General features: G+C 43.3%; 1 protein-coding gene, 1 non-coding gene and 1 pseudogene across 3 annotated transcripts in view; 1 reads left to right on the top strand and 2 right to left on the bottom strand.

Moving 5' to 3' along the window:
- FAM161A (FAM161 centrosomal protein A) overlaps nucleotides 1-11,315 on the bottom strand; it is a 31,390-nt gene extending 20,075 nt beyond the window's left edge. For both annotated transcript variants that reach the window (XM_060169613.1, XM_060169614.1), the window contains exon 1: nucleotides 11,045-11,315. In XM_060169613.1, the coding sequence (XP_060025596.1) occupies nucleotides 11,045-11,233 (189 nt within the window). In that variant the 5' untranslated portion in view covers nucleotides 11,234-11,315. The remainder of the gene's footprint in view (nucleotides 1-11,044) is intronic.
- On the bottom strand, nucleotides 7,023-7,129 carry LOC132532007 (U6 spliceosomal RNA). The gene has a single exon (XR_009544269.1). It is a non-coding gene; the product is annotated as a U6 spliceosomal RNA (small nuclear RNA).
- A 6,003-nt stretch (nucleotides 11,316-17,318) lies between the features above and the next one.
- LOC132531261 (serine/arginine repetitive matrix protein 1-like) lies at nucleotides 17,319-18,792 on the top strand (annotated as a pseudogene).
- Nucleotides 18,793-20,921: the final 2,129 nt, after the last annotated feature.

Below are 20,921 nucleotides of genomic sequence, written 5' to 3'. Positions count from 1 at the left end.
AAAGAAGATATACAGATTGACAACAAACACATGAAAGGATGCTCAACATCATTAATCATTAGAGAAATGCAAATCAAAACTACAATGAGATATCATCTCACACCGGTCAGAATGGCCATCATCAAAAAATCTACAAATAATAAATGCTGGAGAAGGTGTGGAGAAAAGGGAACACTCTTGCACTGTTGGTGGGAATGTAAATTGATACAGCCACTATGGAGAACAGTATGGAGTTTCCTTAAAAAACTAAAAATAGAGGGCTTCCCTGGTGGCGCAGTGGTTGAGAGTCCACCTGCCGAAGCAGGGGACACGGGTTCGTGCCCCGGTCCGGCAAGATCCCGCATGCCGCGGAGCGGCTAGGCCCATGAGCCATGGCCGCTGAGCCTGCGCGTCCAGAGCCTGTGCTCCGCAATGGGAGAGGCCATAACAGTGAGAGGCCCACGTACCGCAAAACAAAACAAAACAAAACAAAACAAAAACTAAAAATAGAGCTACCATACAACCCAGCAATCCCACTACTGGGCATATACCCTGAGAAAACCATAATTCAAAAAGAGTCATGTACCAAAATGTTCATTGCAGCTCTATTTACAATAGCCAGGACATGGAAGCAACCTAAGTGTCCATCAACAGATGAATGGATAAAGAAGATGTGGCACATATGTACAATGGAATATTACTCAGCCATGAAAAGAAACGAAATTCAGTTATTTGTAGTGAGGTGGATGGACCTAGAGACTGTCATACAGAGTGAAGTAAGTCAGAAGGAGAAAAACAAATACCGTATGCTAACACATATATATGGAATCTAAGAAAAAAAAAAAAGGTCATGAAGAACCTAGGGGCAAGACGGCAATAAAGACACAGACCTACTAGAGAATGGACTTGAGGATATGGGGGGGGGAAGGGTAAGCTGTGACAAAATGAGAGTGTGGCATGGACATATATACACTACCAAACATAAAATAGATAGCTAGTGGGAAGCAGCCGCATAGCACAGGGAGATCAGCTTGGTGCTACGTGACCACCTAGAGTGGTGGGATAGGGAGGGTGGGAGGGAGGGAGACGCAAGAGGGAAGAGATATGGGAACATATGTATATGTATAACTGATTCAGTTTGTTATAAAGCAGAAACTGACACACCATTGTAAAGCAATTATACTCCAATAAAGGTGTTAAAAAAAAAAAAAAAAAAACCTCCTTCTGAGTGTAGGTTTACCTGAGATGAAGAACATAGTTCCTTGGGCTGCAAACCAAGCAACCGTAGCCCACAGGTGGGCTCTGCACTGTGGGCCCCCAGGGTGGGTGTTCCAATGGAGAGAAGAGCAGGGAACAGAAAAGTCAGGGGAATGCAAGAATGGAGGGAACAAGGTTCTCAGGGGCTCATCAAGGAGCCAGGGAAAAGCCCTCCAGGATGTCCTCAGGGGTATGGTACGGGAGGCGGGGTGGGGAGGGCGGGTACCTCAGGAGGGAGTAGGAGGGCCTGGGAGGAGGTGGGAGGGACTTCCGGAATAGCCGCTCCCGTGGGCACCAAGAGCAGTAGCTCCCACGGTGACGGGGACTGTGGGGTGACAACAGAACAAGAACACATAGGGTGGGTATTCTATATACATGCCTAGAAGGGCATGACTGATCTTTTCCCCTCATTCCTTTTGCATACCTTTCAAAGTTCTTTTAACTGAGGCAGCTAAAGAGGTAAAACCCCATATTCTCCACAAATAAAAAAAAAATTATATTTTCTCAGGTGAGAAACAACTGAAATTATTTATGATACTATGCATAAAAGGCTGCTGACCATGGCGTTAAATTTAGCTTAGTGCCTGAAATAGACTCAAAATGGAAAAAGCATATTTGCCAATGGAAAATTAGAGATCCAGTCTGATAAGACTCTAGAAAATAAATCTGAGTAGTGTCTCCCAACAGGAAAATTCAGAAGAGTCAGTTGTATATAATATTTATAGATATAATATTTTAATGGGCTAAAAACAGTGTACAGGAGGCCAGTGTTTTACCACTTGGGATAACTTAGAGAAAACGAAGGAAAACAAGTTTCCTTCAGTAGAAACAGTGTGCAGAAATTTATTTTCAAATAAATTGGAGAATTGCTTTATGAGTCATATAACTCAATTAAGAGAATTTTCTGATATCTTTTGCTGTTCCTGTATGTGTTCTTCACCATTACCTTCTTAGCTGTGGGAACAAGTACTTTGTTAATTTTGTCATTCATTCAATATTTAGAGACACCCAGCACTCAGCTAGCTGCTGAAAGATACAAATCAGATGAAAACTCCACCTTCGAGAAGCTTCCAGCTAGTTTAGGACAGGACATGTAGATAAATAATTGATAGCAGACTCTGGATGAGACAGAACTCCTGATTCCTGCCCACGAGTTGCTCCCAGCTGAGCAGGTAGACAGATGAGTGACCATGTATGTTACAATATCAGAGACCATGAGAGCTCACAGAAGGAATACCTAATTCTGACTGGGGGAAAGAAGAGACAAAATTTGCAGAGGTGAGCCAGACGGGAGACATAAGGCTGGATAAGGACAAAGTTTGCCAGAGCAGGGAAACAGTGAAAAACAGAGAAACTGAGGCACAGTGCTAGCACATTCATCATGTTACTTCATGATGATGCAACTGGCAGGTACTCTGTCCTCGGTGAGGAAACTGAGGCTCAGAGGAGTTAGGTGACCTGCCTATAGTCACACAGCTAGTAAGTAGAGCTGGGATCCAATCCCAAGTCTATTAGGCTCCAAAGACACACCACACTCCTCCCAAGGACAGGAGGGTTTTTAGCCACAGGAGGAAGGAACAGGCATGCTGTGCTCGGAGAGAGGTATATAGTCTGAGTGGGGGTGGGGAATAGGGCATATGGAGCACAAGAGGATGGGAAGCAAGGTGAAAAAGGCATGTCAAGAGCCCCAACCAAGGGACCTCCTTGGTGGTCCAGTGGTTGAGAATCTGCCTTCCAATGCAGGGGATGTGGGTTCGATCCCTGGTCGAACTAAGATCCCACATGCCATGGGGCAACTAAGCCTGGGCACCACAACTAGTGAGCCCACGTGCCACAACTACTGAGCCTGTGCTGCACTACAACTAGAGAGAAGCCCACGTGCCACAACGAAGAGCCTGTGCACTGCAACGAAAGATCCTGAGTGCTGCAACAAAGACCTGACACAGCCAAAAATAAATAAATATTTTTTAAAAAAAAGCCCAACCAAGAGTACCAAGAGTCCAGGGGGCCAAGCCACAGGCAACAGGAGCCTTAAAGGATGTGAGCAGAGGAGAGACATGGTCAGTAACACTCAGAAGGACTCTCTGGTAGCAAGTGAGGTGGAGTGAAGGGAAGCAAGGTTGGCGGCAGTTCATGGGCTACTGCAAGTGTCCGAGTTAGAGGTATTAAGGGCAGAATTAGGGAACAGCACCAGGAACACAAGAAAGGAGGCTACCTTGGGAGATTTAAGAAGCTGAATCATCAACTTGATAATAGCCTGGACTGTGGGCAAGAAATTGAAAAGGTTTCTGTTTGGAGTGCTGTATGTCTAGGTAGATGATGGGGCTTCCATTCATTAATATAGGGAATACAGGGAGGAAGAGTATTTTAGGGAAAGGAAACTAATCTCTGTTTTAGACACACTAAGTGTGAGAGGATAGTAGGGCAGCCAAATGTATAGGAAACAGGGGGGAAAATAGGTCTGGAGACGTGGTAAGAAGGCTGGGCTGCAGATGGAGATATGGGAGCCAGCAATGCACACAGAAGTGCAGGTGCATCCTTGGGTGTGGATAAGGCTGCCTGTGGGCAATGAGAGGCAAGAACCTGAGGATGGAAATGTTGGCAAACACCAGCATCTAAATAAGCAGTGACAGGAGGACTAACATGAAATGGACAGTAGTCATGAGAGATACAAAGATCTAGTTGAAACTGAGCAGAACCCTGTGGGGTCCTCCTCGGCACAGAAGTCTTTCTGTGTCCCCATTTCAAAGGGCAGATTCAAACAGTTACTAATTCGAGGAGTGAGGGAATGCAGAAACAAAGGAAAAACAGTCAAACAGTAGTGGAGGAAAGCGGAGGGTCCTGGTTCCTTCTCAAGGGATATACATAACAATCTGATACGAATCTCTGAGTTCTTCTACAGGAACTAAGACCCCCACCCAGGTGGAGGATGGTAACTTTAGGCTAAGCCTAAGCACATGGCCCCAGACTGGCTGGAACCAGAAGGCTGATGACTGAGATTCCTGGAACACCACCCTGTTACCTCCCCATCAACCAATCAGAGAAAGGTTACACACCCTGCAGCCCTCCCCCCTAATTCTGCCTATAAAAACTCTTCCCCATCAGGGGAGTTTGGGCTTTTTGAGCACAAGCCGCCTATTCTCCTTGCTTGGGGCTGCAATAAACCTTTCTCTGCTCCAAACTCCACTATTTTGGTTTGTTTGGCTTCACTGTGCATTGGGCACACAAACTTGAGTTCAGCAACAAAGTGATAAGGGTATTTAAAAAAGGGAGCTTTGGGCTTCCCTGGTGGCGCAGTGGTTGAGAGTCTGCCTGCCGATGCAGGGGACACGGGTTTGTGCCCCGGTCCGGGAAGATCCCACATGCCGCGGAGCAGCTGGGCCCGTGAGCCATGGCTGCTGAGCCTGGGCGTCCGGAGCCTGTGAGTCCGGAGCCTGTGCTTCGCAACCGCAGAGGCCACAACAGTGAGAGGCCCGCGTACCGCAAAAAAAAAAAAAAAAAAAAAAGAAGGGAGCTTTGGTTTGGTTTGAGTTTGGAAGATAAGGGGAGGCTTCCTAGAGGAGGTGATATGGGGGCTGAGTCAACGAATGGAAGAATCTGGAGGATCATGGAAAGTATTATATACGGGGAAAGAAGGAACAGGCACTCCAAAGGAAATGACGTTAGCAAAAGTGTTGGGGATGGGGGCGGTGGTAAGTGGTGGAAAGCAACGTGCACACAGCTGCAGGCTAAAAGGAAAGTAAAAATGCATAAAGCAATTTTGGGAAGCAAGCCTGGAAAGGGAAGTTACGGCAAGCAGGCGGTGGTTTCTGTTTCTTGGCTACCACTGGCTCCTGACCACTCACGCGTCACCTGGTTTCAGCCCCTTTACAACCCTTCAACGCTGAAAGGGTTTGATGAAAGTTAAGTAACTTTTCAGTTTGGAGCGTTCTCGTGGCGTGGGGAAAAGATTACAGACGTGGTGTCAGCATTCTCATTCATGCCTAGGTTCTGCACTTCTTAGCCATGTGACGTGGGCCCTAGCCTTTTGAACCTCAGCTTTACGATACATAAAGTATGTGAGCCAGGTGTTAAACTGGTGTCTCAGCTCCAAAGCCGTGCTATGTGATGCTGGGCTTGGGACTCTGCAAACCACATTTCCACTTTGCCAGCGGCTTCCCGCTAGACTCTGCTAACAGTGGGGCTACAGGGAGACTGCAAGGCTGGAGGAAGAAGCAGGGACTTATTCCTTCCTGTTAGTTCTCCATCTGCTAATCCGCTTGTACCGCCCCAGCAGGGTTCCTCGTCCATCCTGGCGGCAGGAGATCGTACTAGCAGAAGCGGCGGATTCCAGTTTGCAGTTTTTCCGAAGCTCACAGAATCAGCAAGATCACTTCAAGGGCTTACTGTTCCCTCTCCCTGCCTCCAGATATCTGAACAGCCCACCTGCTCACTCCTTCAGACCTTCACTCAAAATGTCATCTTCTCAGCAAGGCCTTCATTGACTACCCTGTTTGAAATTACAGCCCCTCCCCTGACTCACTGTCAGCCTCCCTTTGCTGCTTTCTCTCATAAGTACTCACCACCAACTGATATCTCTGCTGATTTGTGTACTGGATGCCTGCCCCCACCAAAAAGCGAGCATCACAAAAGCAAGCGTTTGTGTGCTTCGTTCAGTTGTGTCCCCAGTGCCTAGAAAAGTGCCTGGCCAATGGCAGATGCTCAATAAGTATTTGTTGGATGAGCGAATGTCCAGCTAAAACAATATTAAGTTTCTCCCAAGGGAAGAGGACAGGTATTCCCTCATAAAGACCGAATCAAAGAAATATTGGCTGCTTAAGAGTGATATCCTACTGAGTATTAAGGAAAGGGCTTATTTTCCAAAAACTACCATTGAAACACAGTGGATATTCCAAAGACTCGCTTTTAGGCAAAAGCATCCACGTGCTCTCCATTCATTCTTTTAGAACATTCCTTAAAACAAGGCCTTATAACAATCATTTTCACAGAAAGGATGAAGTTTATTTGAACCTGGAAAAACTGTTTGAAAAAGATATAGAAGGATGAGTAGCTTCTGAAGAGATGTGGCAAATGATAATTATACTTATGCACTGACTTTTGCACAGTATCCATTCCATTTCAGCTTAATACTGGTAACACTAGCCTGAACTTTTCGGATAAACTGATATCACAGTGTTTTACCCAAAACAGATAAATGGTTAGTAAGCAACTTCCAACTCTAATTTCATCTTAAATTGTCTCCACACAGAAGGAAACATTTAGTAGTTCAAATAATCTAGGCCAAGGACATTATTTTCCAAGAGCCTAAAATAGCACCCTTTCCCTTTAATTGTTGAGCTTTCTGTGGAATGTTGTTGTACATGCAGCCACTAGATTACAGGATAATCTTCCCTAGATTGGCTTGACCCAGTTAGATGATGTCTCCTTCCAACACATGTTGCTTCATTAGTAATCAGCACTCATAATTATTTGTGTTATAGTCGATCTACAATTATGGAATTTTTATTTAAAAAGTTTTTTGCATTAAAGGGATTTGTAAGGAATGAGGCAGATCTAAATGTACATAAGAGAAAAAAAGCAAGTGGCAGAACAATATGTATCTATAAAATGCTACCATGTATTAAAATATTATGTACACAGGAGACAGGAAAAAGCCCAGAATATATATCAGTTTCAAAACAGTGGCTACTGATGAGGAGGGAGGGGGGAACCAGATTTTCTTTTTGAGGGGAGAAGTGTTAAAAGGGCCTAAGCCTTATTTGTAACATTTTTTTTAACATCTTTATAAAAATATGGAACACTTCACTAATTTGCGTGTCATCCTTGCGCAGGAGCCGTGCTAATCTTCTCTGTATCGTTCCAATTTTAGTATATGTGCTGCCGAAGCAAGCACGATATAACATTTGAAATTTTAAAAGGAGAATGTGTTCATGTATTACTTCTATAATTAAAATGTAACTAAAGAAAAAGAATGTTTTGTGAATATTAATACTAAATTTAAAAATGAACAATTTCTCATGGCTGCTTGGTCTGCCTGGTACCTCCCGTGCTCCTTCTGGAAGTGGCTCTCACACTGCCCCAGAGATCCTGCCTACCTGTCCCTTGCTCTTCTACCTGCTCCCACCCCGACTCCCAACTGCCCATGATAATTCCTTTATTTCTTCAGTAAAAAAAAAAAACCGTCAGAGGGAAGTTCCCTCATCTTCCCATCTACAAAACTGCCTGCCTTTGTGCCCCTTTGCTCCTTCCCTCCTGCTTCGGGGATGAAATGTCCTTCTCTTAGCAGCATTTGCCCCTTTCCCTTAGCATTGAAACCAATGAATTGGAAACTTCCACACCCCTGCAATAATTCTTCTACCACTGTAGCTGGTCTTAATCTCTTTTGCCCCCTTTTTCTCTACCTGTTAAATGTCAAGGGTTTTAAGAGTTCTATACTAGGCCCCTTCTCTTCCTTCTCTGAAGTCTCCCCTTAAGTGACTTAATCCAGTGCTTCAAAAATGCTGAAAACTCCCAGATGGAGATTCTCCATCCCACACCCAACAGGACTACAGTTTCATAGGCCCAACTGCTTCCTACATCTTTCCACTTGGTAGTTTCACAGGTATCTCAAATTTACCATGTTCAAAACTGAAACCTTGATTCCCACCCAGCCCCTGAATCTATTCCTCCCCAAGTTACCCACAATTCAGTAAATGACGTTATCTTCTGTGCAGCTGGTCAAACCAGAAACGTGGGAATGAGCATTCTTGACTTCTTCCTTGGCCTTCACATCCAATCTAATCTAAGTCCTATGCAATCTGTCCATTTCTTGCCATCTCCCCTGGGCTCTAGGTCCAAGCCACCACTTCTGGCACCTGAATTACTGCAAAAGCCTCCTACCCAGTCTCCTTTCTTTGTCAAACCCTCCAATCATTCTCCACAAAGCCATCAGAGTCATCGTTTTAAAATGTAAATAGGAACATGTCAGATCTCTTAAAAGTCTTCAAGGACCTCTCACTGCACCTACAATAAACACTAAACTCCTTACCTTGGTCTACAAGACCCTCCTTACCTCTCCAATCTCATCCCCTCCCCTCTCCCCCTCTCTCTTCTCCAGTCCCATTGGCTTTCTTTCAGATCCTTAATCACACAAAACTCTCTCTCTTCCTATCTTTGGGCCTCTGCATATGCCACTCGCTTTGCCTGGAATGCTTTTCCCTCCCCCACTCTTCAAATGGCTGCTCTTTCTCATCAATCAGGCATTGGCTTAAATGTTAACTCACTGAAATAGGTTCCTTCCTATTTCTTTTTTTAATTATAGTAACCTGTTCATTTCTTTCCCAACATTTCCTGTCTTATAATCATTTGACTGTTCATTTTTTATTGTCTAACTTCCCCATCAGAATGGAAGCACTGTGACGACATGAGCTATGTCTGCTTCATTCACTACTGAATAGTCTGTGACTTGCACTTAATAAATGCTCAATATTTGTTGAAAAATAGAAGGCCATCCCATTAGGAAAGTCAGTGAAATTTTAACTGTGAATTATAGAATAGTGCTTTACCCATGTCATCATCAACCCCATAAAGGTCTATGAACTGTTATCTCCAACTGAGGCTAGATTCAAGAAATATGGCTTAGTGCCCTATATGGGCACAGAGTCCTGCAAGGGGTGTGCATGGAGCCAGCGGTGGGGCGGGGGTTGCTTTGGCAAACCAAAGGACTTAAAGGGGCCTACTGTGACAGTTGGTTCTCTAATCAATTTTGTGTGGTGATTCTGGTAAGCTGAGTTTACTCCATCTTATAGATGACGAAGTTGAGACAAACTAACCTTTAAAAAACCAAGGTGGAGGGACTTCCCTGGTGGTGCAGTGGTTAAGACTCTGTGCTCCCAATGCAGGGGACACGGGTTCGAGCCCTGGTCCGGGAAGATCCCACATGCTGCAGAGCAACTAAGCCCGTGCGCCACAACTACTGAGCCCATGTGCCGCAACTACTGAAACCCGCGCACCTAGAGCCTGTGCTCTGCAACAAGAGAAGACACCACGAGAAGCCCGCACACTGCAACAAAGACCCAATGCAGCCAAAATAAATAAATAAATAAAACAAATAAATAGAAGAATAAAAAACCCAAGGTGGAGACCAAGCCAAACTGTGAAGAAGGCAAAGCTTGGCTCCTGCACTCTCCTTGGCTTTTCAGTGCTTTGTCTGCCAACCCCATGTCCTCTGACCATCAGGCCTTCTACAGTGGCAGCTTACCCAGATTTGCTTTTGGATCCTTCAAGTACAGTGGTCTCAAAACAGTGTCAAACTCCAAACTTAGCTTCCTTTTTTTTTTTTTTTTTTAGTAGGACCATGCCCCTTGGAAATTAGCTCATTAAACTAACCTCTCCTAAGGTGACGTTTCTCATACAGATCTGCAGTTTACCAGGACACTCTGGAAGTATACCTGTGATTACAGAACTGACTGCTTCCTCCACCACAGCAAGCCAAAGTAGAACTTAATCTTTGCGAGAGTTGTTCAAATAACAGTCCCACTGGCAGTTGCTATTATTATTACTAATTTATACAAACTGTCCTTTAGCTATAACATACTCTCTCATTTGGTTATCATAATAGCCCAGTGAGACAAGAAAGAGAGACAGTTATTATAGTTCTTTTACAGATAAGGAAACTGAGATTGAAGGAAGTTACTTCTGAATATCAACTAGCAAATGAACAGATCCTAGCCCAGGACTCCAAATCCTTTTTCTCCATTCAAATCTTTTTCCAACATCAGTTTGCCTCCTTCGTTGGCTCCTGAAATTTGTGTTGAGGTGAAGCTTTACCATGAATGAATCTGGTCCTAGGTCACTGACCCTGGCTCATGTTCAGGGTCTCAATCTGCCTTACTCTGGATAACCTCAAGTAGTTTATCTGTTGGTAAAATACTGCCCATAAAAGGTGTTGCTACAGATTTTCTCATTAACAGTTTTAGTGTAGATTAAAGAGATTAGAATTCCAAAATATCCAGTAATTTCTATTAGCCCTAGACCACAATGATTTGAATCTGAGAAGCTTTGGACAAATGGTATTAAGAATCTTTGGGGTTAAGGAGGTTTATGTCTGCAGATTGCTAGTTAAAATTCAAGGTTCCCATCTTTTAAGTGAATAGAGCCGATGGCAGACTTGACTCTCTACCTGGTAGACAGGTGGTCACAACACATTTGACACTGAAAATTGATCAGTGAAAAAGCTGTCTCACCCCACCCTTAAGAGCCGAGTGGAAACATTGGAACCTCGGTAATTTGTTTCTCTGGAGGCTTAACTATATTTGTCTGATTTACCCAGCGAACTCTTGCTGGTTTTAAACATCATCTCTCATGTTCTGTATTAAAATGCACTAATAACCAAGACATCAAGATGACAACAAAACACACCTGACAGCACAGCTGATTCACTTGCGTTTTATGGGTTATCCTCTATGGATAGAACAGTTTTCCTCAAGTTGAAAAGAAAAAGAAAAGCAAATATCTACTCCCAACAGATGCTGGGGCATAAGGAGTAAAGTTCTGTACTTTTCACTCTCTGGAAACAGACTAACGTAAATGCTCTCCAAGAAATTTTTACAACAATCTCTTTAGTTAAAGTTAAAAGACTTTTCAACGCCTTGGTTTTGAGTATTTTCCGTGGGAGCACAGAGAACGTGGTGGGCCAGGCTCACCGGTAGGGAGGGATCTGGACAGGGCGCGCGTTTCCCAGCCCTCGCCTCACCAGCGAGGTCGCTGACCAGCCTCCAGCTGCACCCCCCGGGGCCTAGCCCCAGCCCACTTCCCGCCCCTGCATTACCGGCGCCCGCGCCAGCCCCGCTGCCTCTTCCTCCTCCTCTTCCGTCTCCTCCAAGGCCGCTGCCGCCGCCGACAGGGACTCTACGGGGTCTTTGCGTTCGTAACGGGTGACCCGCGCTCCGGTGCTGGGATTGACCGGGGTTTGGAGACTGCTGGCCGCCAGCTTCGCTGCTCGGTGCGAGGCGGCCATCACCACGCCACCGAGGCCTGAGCGCCCGCGCTGGCCCGGGGCGTGGAAGCCGGCGCGGCCGTAGGCGCCCGATGGCTCCTTGCTTGGGGAGGTGGTTACTAGGGGTCCGGTAACTAGGGACGCTACAGGTGCCGCTAGGGGCCAAAAGTCACTCAAAACCGGCGCCCGCTGCGGGAGGCCCGAAGTGGGGGCCTCCTGGATAGCGGGAATCAGTATTGAATCTTTGCTGGTTTAGAGGGCTGGTGGGCAGAATAGGGCACCTCTTCCCCTCCTTCGCGCTTCACTGCCTAAACGCAGGCTTCTCACATTATACTAATGAAACGACACGTTTTGTGAGTGAAAAAGCGCATTTTTATTCATTGAAATAACCTGTTAGGAGGAGACGGCGGCGGCAGAGGAAAGCTGGGGATGTTATCACGTTGCGGCCTCAGGACTGGAAGGTTTGCGTGCCGCTACCCAACATGGCTCCCCCGGAAGCCAGAGAATGGGAGTCCAGTACCTTCTACTCTGATTGACTTGAGAGCTAGCAGAAATCGACCAATCCGGAGGAGGCTGCTAGCTATCCCTTCTCGGCTGACCAATAAAAGCCCAGAGTTGGGTGGAGCCTGGTCCACCCACCAGTGAGTGAAAGTGCAAGTGTATGGACCGCGTGTTTGCTCCTTGGGTTGCTCAGCTTTATAGTGGTGGGGGTCGGAGGGCGAGAGCGCCCAGCAGTAGCCACAGACAAGTGTCATCTCCATCTCACCCCCATCAACATCTCCCACCTGGGATGTGGGTGCTTCAAATGACGCCTTCCCCCTACACCACGCGCCTGGAAGAGAGGCCTAGCTTTAAAATAGCAGGCGTGGTGCAGTCCAGGCACCTGATACCTAAAGCCCCTATCTCCTGAGGCTGAGGCTGCAGCAACCTTCCCCTCCCTTTCTTCAGCTTCCTCCCGCTCCCTGCCCTACAACCTGCCACCGCCACCACAAAAGTAGAGTATGCAGCGTGCGATGTCTAGAACCCTTCTCTGAGATCTGAGCCCTTTATACCAAGTCTTTCTTGTTCGCTGGTCTGGAGTGTGAGAACTTGCAAAATCCCCTATTCCCTCACCTTCTTCAGGCTGCTCTTTGTTTTGACTGAGCATTTGCTTCGACCACTGGAACAGATGCTGGCTGGATTCTGAGCAGAAGCCAGAGTTGGAAGCCCATGAGGTATGGATGCCCCAAGTGACCAGAGAAGGGACTTCCAGTCATTTGCATGCAGCTAGTTCTGTGGCTGCACGTCCCCCTCTTGGGATTCGTTTTAAGTCCGACCCAAAACCAGCAAGACAGGTCTACGTGCTGAAGCACTGCAAATGGAAGATTAGGCTACAATACGATAGAAGGAATGAGTGTGGAGGACACATTGTATGTGTTTATAGAAGAGCAGAAAAGCTTCCACTCATCAGCAGTATTCTAAATTTGCAGATATATTTTTAAAATTGTTTTAATTGAAATATAGTTGATTCACAATGTTGTGTTAGTTTCAGATGTACAGCAGTCATTCAGTTATATATACATAAATTTGCAGATATCTAATAATATAGCCTCAAAATATATACAGCAGAAATGGACAGATCTACAAGAAGAAAATGACAAATCTTACATCATCATAGGAAGAATTATTTTTGTATTGAGATGTAACATACACAGTGCAATGAATAGATCTTAAATGTATAGTTGGGAAACCTCCCTGGACGTTCAGTGGCTAAGACTCTGTGCTTCTAATGCAGGGGGCCCAGTTTGATCCCTAGTCAAGGAACTAGATCCCACATGCTGCAACTAAGAATTCACATGCCACAACTGAAGATCCCACATGCCACAAGGAAGAGCCCGTGTGCCGCACCCAGCACAGCCAAATAAATAAACATATTTTTTTTAAGTGTACAAAAAAATATATTGCTGGATGCGTTTTGACAAATGCGTACACTCATGAAATCATATTAAGAGATAGAACATTTCAGTCATCCTGGAAAAATCCCTTGTGCCTCTTCCCAGTCTGTTCCCCATTCCACATTCCCTTGACTGTTATAGAACTTCATATAAATGGAATCATACTGTATGTACTCCTTTTGCTCTTAACTTCTTTTGATCAGCATACTGTCTTTTGGGGATTCATCCATGTTGTATATATGAGTAGTCTGTTCCTTTTTAATTGCTGAATAGTATTCTTTGCTGAGATAATAGTTTTCCAATACTGGAAGAATTTTCCTCATTATTTTGTGCTATTCATAATGTAACAGTTACAGTCAAGGCATACTCTTAAATTTAATCCGTGCCATTAACATTGTCTTTATCACTTTCTTAAGTTTATTCACTCATTTATTGTTTCCATTTTTTCAGCTGTCAGTTTGGGTCCTTCAGGAAGATGATACCAGGAAGGAGTTAGAAGTGAAAGAGAGTTATTGGGGGAAGTTCCTGTGAAAGATAAAGGGACGGGAGTAGGAATGTTTTCAGGACAAGATATATTCTGACACCTTAGAAAAGAGAGGGAAAGGAGAATAATTGTATAGGTGAAGGTTGAAACTACAGTGAAGGTCTGAGAAAGTCTCAGCCAGGTAAAAAGAGAACTCCAGCACAAAGACTGTTCATAGAGGAGACATGGCCAGACCCTACCAGCCCTGCCATCTGAATCATTGGCTAGCACTCCCTCTGAAGAGCAAGTTCTCAAATGGAACACTGTGAGAAAACCCTGAAGTGCTGTGGTTGCTGGCTGTTGGCCAGTGTTATGCTGGTAAATGTTTGATGACTGGCTCTCTGGGAGAAAGTGTGTGTGTATGTGATTGTACTTATAAATTTTAGTAATATAAAGAATTGTAGCACACAACTTATAAATAAAACATACTCTTTACTGTAAATCCCTCACAATTGATTCTCCCAGAGTACTTTCATTGGTTTTTGCTGAACTCATATCTATAGCCAACCTATGGTTGCAACTGGTGAATGTAGTTCCAGCATGAATGCTGGTTGATATTTTTGTTTATATTAATGACTAAGATGAAAGTGAAACAACCAACATGTATGTCAGAATTTCACTTGTCTGCCAATGTGTGAGTAACTTTTTTTCTAGAATAAATACTTTTCTAATACTAAAAGAATTTTCCTTAAATTTTTGTGCTGTTCACAATGTGACAGCTACAGACACCACACACTAAGTTTTTTCTGTATTATTAGCATTTTCCTCATTGTTCTAAGTTTAAAAGCCAACCTGTAGCACTCGCTGATTTCCATGATGTCAGTACCCTCGCCAAGGCCAATTTCAAGTAACCAGTGTGACATCACTGAACATGAACTTGGGGAATGATGCCCAATAGGACACCATTATATAGTTTTTCCACCATACAGATAGAGTAGATGCAAATAATCTTGAGAGCCTAAGTATAAGTAAAATGTAGTAACAGAAGAGGAAGTGAAGAGTTTTGAGAAATTATCTTTGTTTTGAATATAATTTATTTAATTACAATTTAGCAAAACTTAATTTTTAATAATGGCTGTGTTTAACAAACAGTTTGCAAATACCCTGAAATTTTTACAGTCAGGTCTTTAAAGCCAGTACTAACAGGCCCCTGCACACTGCTGTGTCAATTGACTGCACTCCTCACAGCAGAGCCTGTCTTTAAAGGAGATCTAAGCAGGTCAGCTAGTTGACTGCCACATTTGCTATTGTGAATAAAGCAGCTATGAAAAGTCCTGTAAGTGTCTTTGATACATTTGTGTATACATGGAGGGATAGAAGATTTGAACAGCACAATTATAATTAGGTAACATATGTCTATTAGAAAATATATTTTTTCTAATATGTATATAAATATATTTTATATATTATAGAAATAAATTTATATAAATATATATATAACAATTGGAGAATATATATTATCTTAGGAACATTATAAAAAGAAACCACAGCACTCAGCCATAAAGCTAGCCTCAACAGACTTCAAAGCATTAATATTATACAGTTAACATTCTCTGATCACTTAATGCAATTAAGTTAGACATTAATTTTTTTTAAAAACTAGAAAAGGCTTTCAGTTTGGAAACTCTAAAATACTTCTAAAAAACAATTTATGGGTTACAGAAGGATTAATGACAGAAATTATAAAATATATAGTAAGTATATATACGTAAATTATATATGAAATAAATATATTTATTAATATATTAATATGTTCCTTAGAAACCACTTAAATGTATATTAAATAAATAGAAACCATATATTAATTATAATTAAATTTACATATTAATATACAAAATGTAATATTATATAATTATATTCATTTGTGATAGTATATTAATGTATTTAATAAAATATTTTAAGTGGTTTTTAAGCCATGTGTTAGAGTAATTTTTTGGGAGGGAGGGCTGCTCTGCATGGGCTGTGGGATCTTCGTTTCCCAACCAGGGATCAAACTGGAGCCCTCCGCAGTGAGAGCACAGAGTCCTAACCACCAGACGTCCAGGGAATGCCCTGGAGTAATTTTTTTAATGCAGAAATAGATAATTTGAACACTGGATTATCAGATAGCTTCCAAAATTCTTCAGATGACTCTAATCTTTTACAGGTTGGAGAACCAAGGCTCTAATTCTCTAGGATACCTAACTATTTGCTCAGTTCCATTTGCTCTCTGGTCCTCTGGCTCGCTGCTGTAGTAGCAAAGTAGCATCTCTTGTGCTAAAGCAATACTGCCTACACGCACAGAGGCTCTCGCCACTTACACCACTTCCAGACTCAGGTGAAGCACTGAGCTTTTGCGCTTCCCCAGCAGCTGACTGGAGGCACTGGGCAAGAATCAACGTGCTAGGATAAGCTTTGACCAATGAGAGATATGAAACTGGCAAATATATTTCTTTCCCTTCCTTTACCTGATAGACTCTTCTAAGGCAGGATGATTCTATGGAGACGTCTGGGCAAGTCACTGATGACAAGAAACCGATCTTTTTTTTTTTAAAGAAATGGCCAGCTTAGTAATTCATACCTTTGTATTTGTTTTCCATCTTTTGCTGTCTCATTTCCCTTTCTTCTACATTCTTGATGTCCTGAGATTGAATGACCCAATAAAATATTAGTAGATTTTTAAAAATAATAAAATAAAAAATAATATTACATAAAATATATATGTAACATATATTTATATAATGTATAAATTAACATATAATTTTATAATATAATTATAATACAGGTGGCTTCAAACCACTTAAAATGTATTAAATATATATATGTATGTGTGTGTGTGTGAGTGTGTGTATATATATATATATACATATATATATACATAATCTCCCATGCACCTTGGGATAGGGAGTGTTCTCAGAGCAATATGACTCCTGGATTCTTCCACAGAACAAGTGCAGGATAAGATCATTGGTTCAACAACAAACTACTGAAGTAGCTGAAATGTGCAGAATGCTTAGAAAAATAAGGCAGACATGGGAAAAATAAATTTTGAGGTTCAAAAGCCTTGGATAACAAAATGAGTTACAGAAATCCTTGGGTTTAAAGAGAATGTTATGGGACTTCCTTGGTGGTGCAGTGGTTAAGAATCCACCTGCCACTGCAGGGGACATGGGTTCGAGCCCTGGTCCAGGAAGATCCCACATGCTGCAGCAACTAAGCCCACGCACCACAACTACTGAGCCTGCGCTCTAAAGCCCATGCACCACTACTGAGTACATGCGCTGCAACTACTGAAGCCCACACGCCTAGAGCCCATGCTCCGCAACAAGAGAAGCCACTGCAATGAGAAGCCCACGCACTGCAACAAACAGTAGCCCCCGCTAGCCGCAACAATGAAAACCCAACGCAGCCAAAAATAAATTTATTTTTTAAAAAATAAAGAGAATGTTATGACTGAGTTTAGTCAACCAACTGGAAGTGAAGGGCTGAACCACGATGGAAATTATTCTTTGCATCTGAAGTGTAGTACCATCACCTTATTAGGTCACAACAGAGTGACCCAGTGTGGCTCTGGCCCAATTCTCTTGGCTGTTTTTGGAGAATCCAGGCTCTAAAATGATGCGAATCAACCAAACTGGCGTTTTGAATGAAAAAAAATTCTACAGAATTTATGGGAGAACTGTGGCCCCTCCACAAGAAAATATCGCTGGAATCCCTTTCACTTTCCTAGACCTGAAGAAAGAAGAAAGGAAACAGACAGATTGAAGAAAAATTGCCACCTATGAAAAAAGCAAGACAAAGAAAAGAGAGATAAAGAAGAAAAAGAAAGCAGTAGAGAGAAAAGGTAGAGATCTTGAAGTCTAAGAAGACTCCAGTCCAGATCTCCTACCCTAAAAGACAATCCTGCCCAGTCAGGACAGAGAGAAAGCACAATCATGTTCAGCCTTTCTCATCAAAGAACCAAGAGCCAGAGTCCTTCCTCTGCTCCAGAAAAGAACACTCCAGCACTCCCGGAACCTTCAGTACAAGTGACCACTTCTGACACTTAGTGATATCCTGAAATTTCCCCAGCCTGAAACTGTACCAAAGCTAAAGGACATTCTCTGGAAAAAAAAAAAAATTCCAAAAAACAAAAGGAATAGGAGAAGAATCAACCAAAATCTCACGCTTCTTCTCATACTTGATCTTGCTGGCGCTACAGATCCCATCAAGATCATATTCACCTAGAAGACAGCTAAGCCCAAGGAGGCAGCCATCACCTGGAGGAAGAACTCCACCAAAGCATAGACGGAGCAGATCTCCAGTGAGATGAAAAAGGCACTCATCAGCATTCTTGTCTAGGAGTAGTTCATTGTCCACTTTGTCTTGTGTCGGGTCACTGACAAAGAAGTCTCCCAAGAGGACCTTCAGCCCCCTTGAAAAACTGGTAGTGAAACAGGAGGGAAGGAGGCAGGGCACAACCTTTAACAGAACGGCATAGCCCGAGGACGTGACATAAACTGATTAGAACCAAATAGGTCCAAGATGGTGGATGAGTCGACTTCCACTAGCCCTTGAGCCTCAGTATACGCTCATTGTAACACATCAGCAAGCTAAATGACACACCCACAGGTGCCATGACAGTTCCAAGGCCAACCATAATGGTCAAAGAATGGGAGGTGGCCCAATTCCTGGAAATCCCCACCCCTTCCCCAAAATAGCTGGACCACTCCTCCCACTCATTAGCCTATGAAATTACCCACCCCTATAAAAACTGACAACCCCATACCCTGATGCCACTCTTGCCTTCTGAGATGGCCTACACTCCATCTGTGGAATGTGTTTCTCTCTAAATAAACCCACTTCTTACCTATCACTTTGTCTCTCACAGAATTCTTTCTGCAGCAAGACATCAAGAACCTGAGCTTCGTTAAGTCCTGAGACCAGGTATGTGATCTCAGTTAAAAGACCGTGGGTTCAAGTCCCGATCTGAGTTGCATGGTTTCAGCAGGTTATCTCCTTCAAGTCCTCCAAGGCAAAAGCACCAAACATCACCTACAGCAACTCTACCACCAGAAATTCATCATTCCCCAGCACCCAGCAGCAAAGCCCTACAAGAAAAAGTTGTATTTCTGTTTCTCCAGGGAGAACTTCAGGTAAAGTGACAAAAAGTGATAGAAGTGACAAAAAGTGATAAGAGTACTGAGAATAAAATAGAATACTACTCAGCCATAAAAAAGAATCTAAAAAAACCAACAAAGTAATGAATATAACAAAAAAGAAGTAGACACAGATAGAGAGAACAAACTAGTGGTTACCAGTGGGAGGAGGAGGGGCAATGTAGGGGTAGGGGAGTAGAAGATACAAGCTATTGGGTGTAAGATAGGCTCAAGGCTGTGTTACACAACATGGCGAATATAGCCAATATTTTGTAATAACTGTAAATGGAAAATAACCTTTAAAAATTGTATAAAATAGGGACTTCCCGGGTGGGCCAGTGGCTAAGACTCCATGCTCCCAGTGCAGGGGGCCCAGGTTCGATCCCTGGTCAGGGAACTAGATCCCACAAGCCGCAAATAAGAGTTCATAATAAGAATTCACATGCCACAACTAAAAGATCCCACATGCCACAACTAAGACCCGGCACAGCCAAATAAATAAATAAATATTTTTTAAAAAATTGTAGAAAATAAAACAGAAAAAGAAAGTACTGAGAAAAGAGGCTCCCTCATCTAGAAAAGTAGAGTTCTCTGAATCAGAGGACAAAGGTGGCAAAATGGCTGCTGCATTTTCTGTGCAGCAGAGACACCAAATCAGACGACAAAACCAGCTCCTCCTCAGATGATGATGGTGATGATAGACCCAGAAGTCCTACATGAGAAATGGTGAGGTAGGCAGGTAGCAATTCAGAATGCCTCTCTATCACCACAGAAGTGCCAGAAAGAGATTTTCCCTTTTAGGTAAGTCCCTCCCCACCACCCACCAGAAGGCACGGTTTTCCTTCTCTCACACCTCACTTCTCCTCAGCTCATGTAGCCCATGACACCACCATCATTAACCCCTTAACGACCATATCATTTGCAGATATTTTCTCCCATTCTCTAGGTTGTCTTTTCGTTTTGGTGGTGATTTCCTTTGCTGTGCAAAAGCTTTTAAGTTTAATTAGCCACCATTCTACTTTCTGTCTCTATGATTTTGACTACTCTAAGTGCCTCATATAAGTAGAATCATATAGTATTTGTCTTTTTTTTGTGACTGACTTATTTCACTTAGCATAATGTCCTCAAGGTTTGTTTATGTTGTGGCATATGCCAGAAATTCCTTTCTTTTAAAGGCTTAATAATAGTCCATTGTGTGTGTGTGTGTGTGTGTGTGTGTGTGTGTGTGTGTATCACATTTTGCTGATCCATTCATCCATCAGTGGACACTTGGGTTGCCTCCACATTTTAGCTATTGTGAATAATGTTGCTACGAACATGGGTGTACAAATACCTATTTGAGACCCTGCTTTCAATTCTTTTGGGTGTATACCCAGAAGTGGAATTGCTGAATCAAGTGGTAATTTAATTTTTGAGGAACTGTCATCCTGTTTTCAACAGCAGCTGTAGCATTTTACATTCCTACCAACAATACCCACGGGTTCCAGTATCTTGTTTTGTTTATCTTTTCTTTCTTTTTTTTTTTTTTTTTTTGTTGGCTGCGTTGGGTCTTTGTTGCTGCACTCAGGCTTTCTCTAATTGCTGCTAGTGGGGGCTACTCTTCATTGTGGTGCACGGGCTTCTCATTTGCAGTGACTTCTCTTGTTGCAGACCACGGGCTCTAGGCACATGGGTTTCAGTAGTTGCAGCACGTGGGCTCAGTAGTTGCGGCACACAGGGCCTAGAGCACAGGGTCAGTAGTTGTGGTGCATGGGCTTAGTTGCTCTGCGGCATGTGGGATCTTCCCGGACCAGGGATCGAATCTGTGTCCCCTGCATTGGCAGGCGGATTCTTAACCACTGCACCACGAGGGAAGTCCCTCTTTTCTTTTTTTTTGTTTTGCTGCGCCACGTGGCTTGCGAGACCTTAGTTCCCCAATCAGGGATCGAACCCATGCCCCCTGGAGTGGAAGTGCAGAGTCCTAACTGCTGGACCACCAGGGCATTCCCGTTGTTTTGTTTTTCTGATAGTAGCCATCCTAAAGGGTATGAGGTGATATCCTGTAGTTTTGATTTGCATTTCCCTAATTATTAGTGATGTTGAGCATCTTTTCATGTGCTTATTGGCCATTTGTATATCTTCTTTGAAGAAATATC

Source organism: Lagenorhynchus albirostris, chromosome 13, assembly GCF_949774975.1.
Source record: "Lagenorhynchus albirostris chromosome 13, mLagAlb1.1, whole genome shotgun sequence".
Lineage (NCBI taxonomy): Eukaryota > Metazoa > Chordata > Mammalia > Artiodactyla > Delphinidae > Lagenorhynchus > Lagenorhynchus albirostris.
Note: the sequence above shows the minus strand (reverse complement) of the source record. Positions and strands in the feature narration are given on the sequence as shown.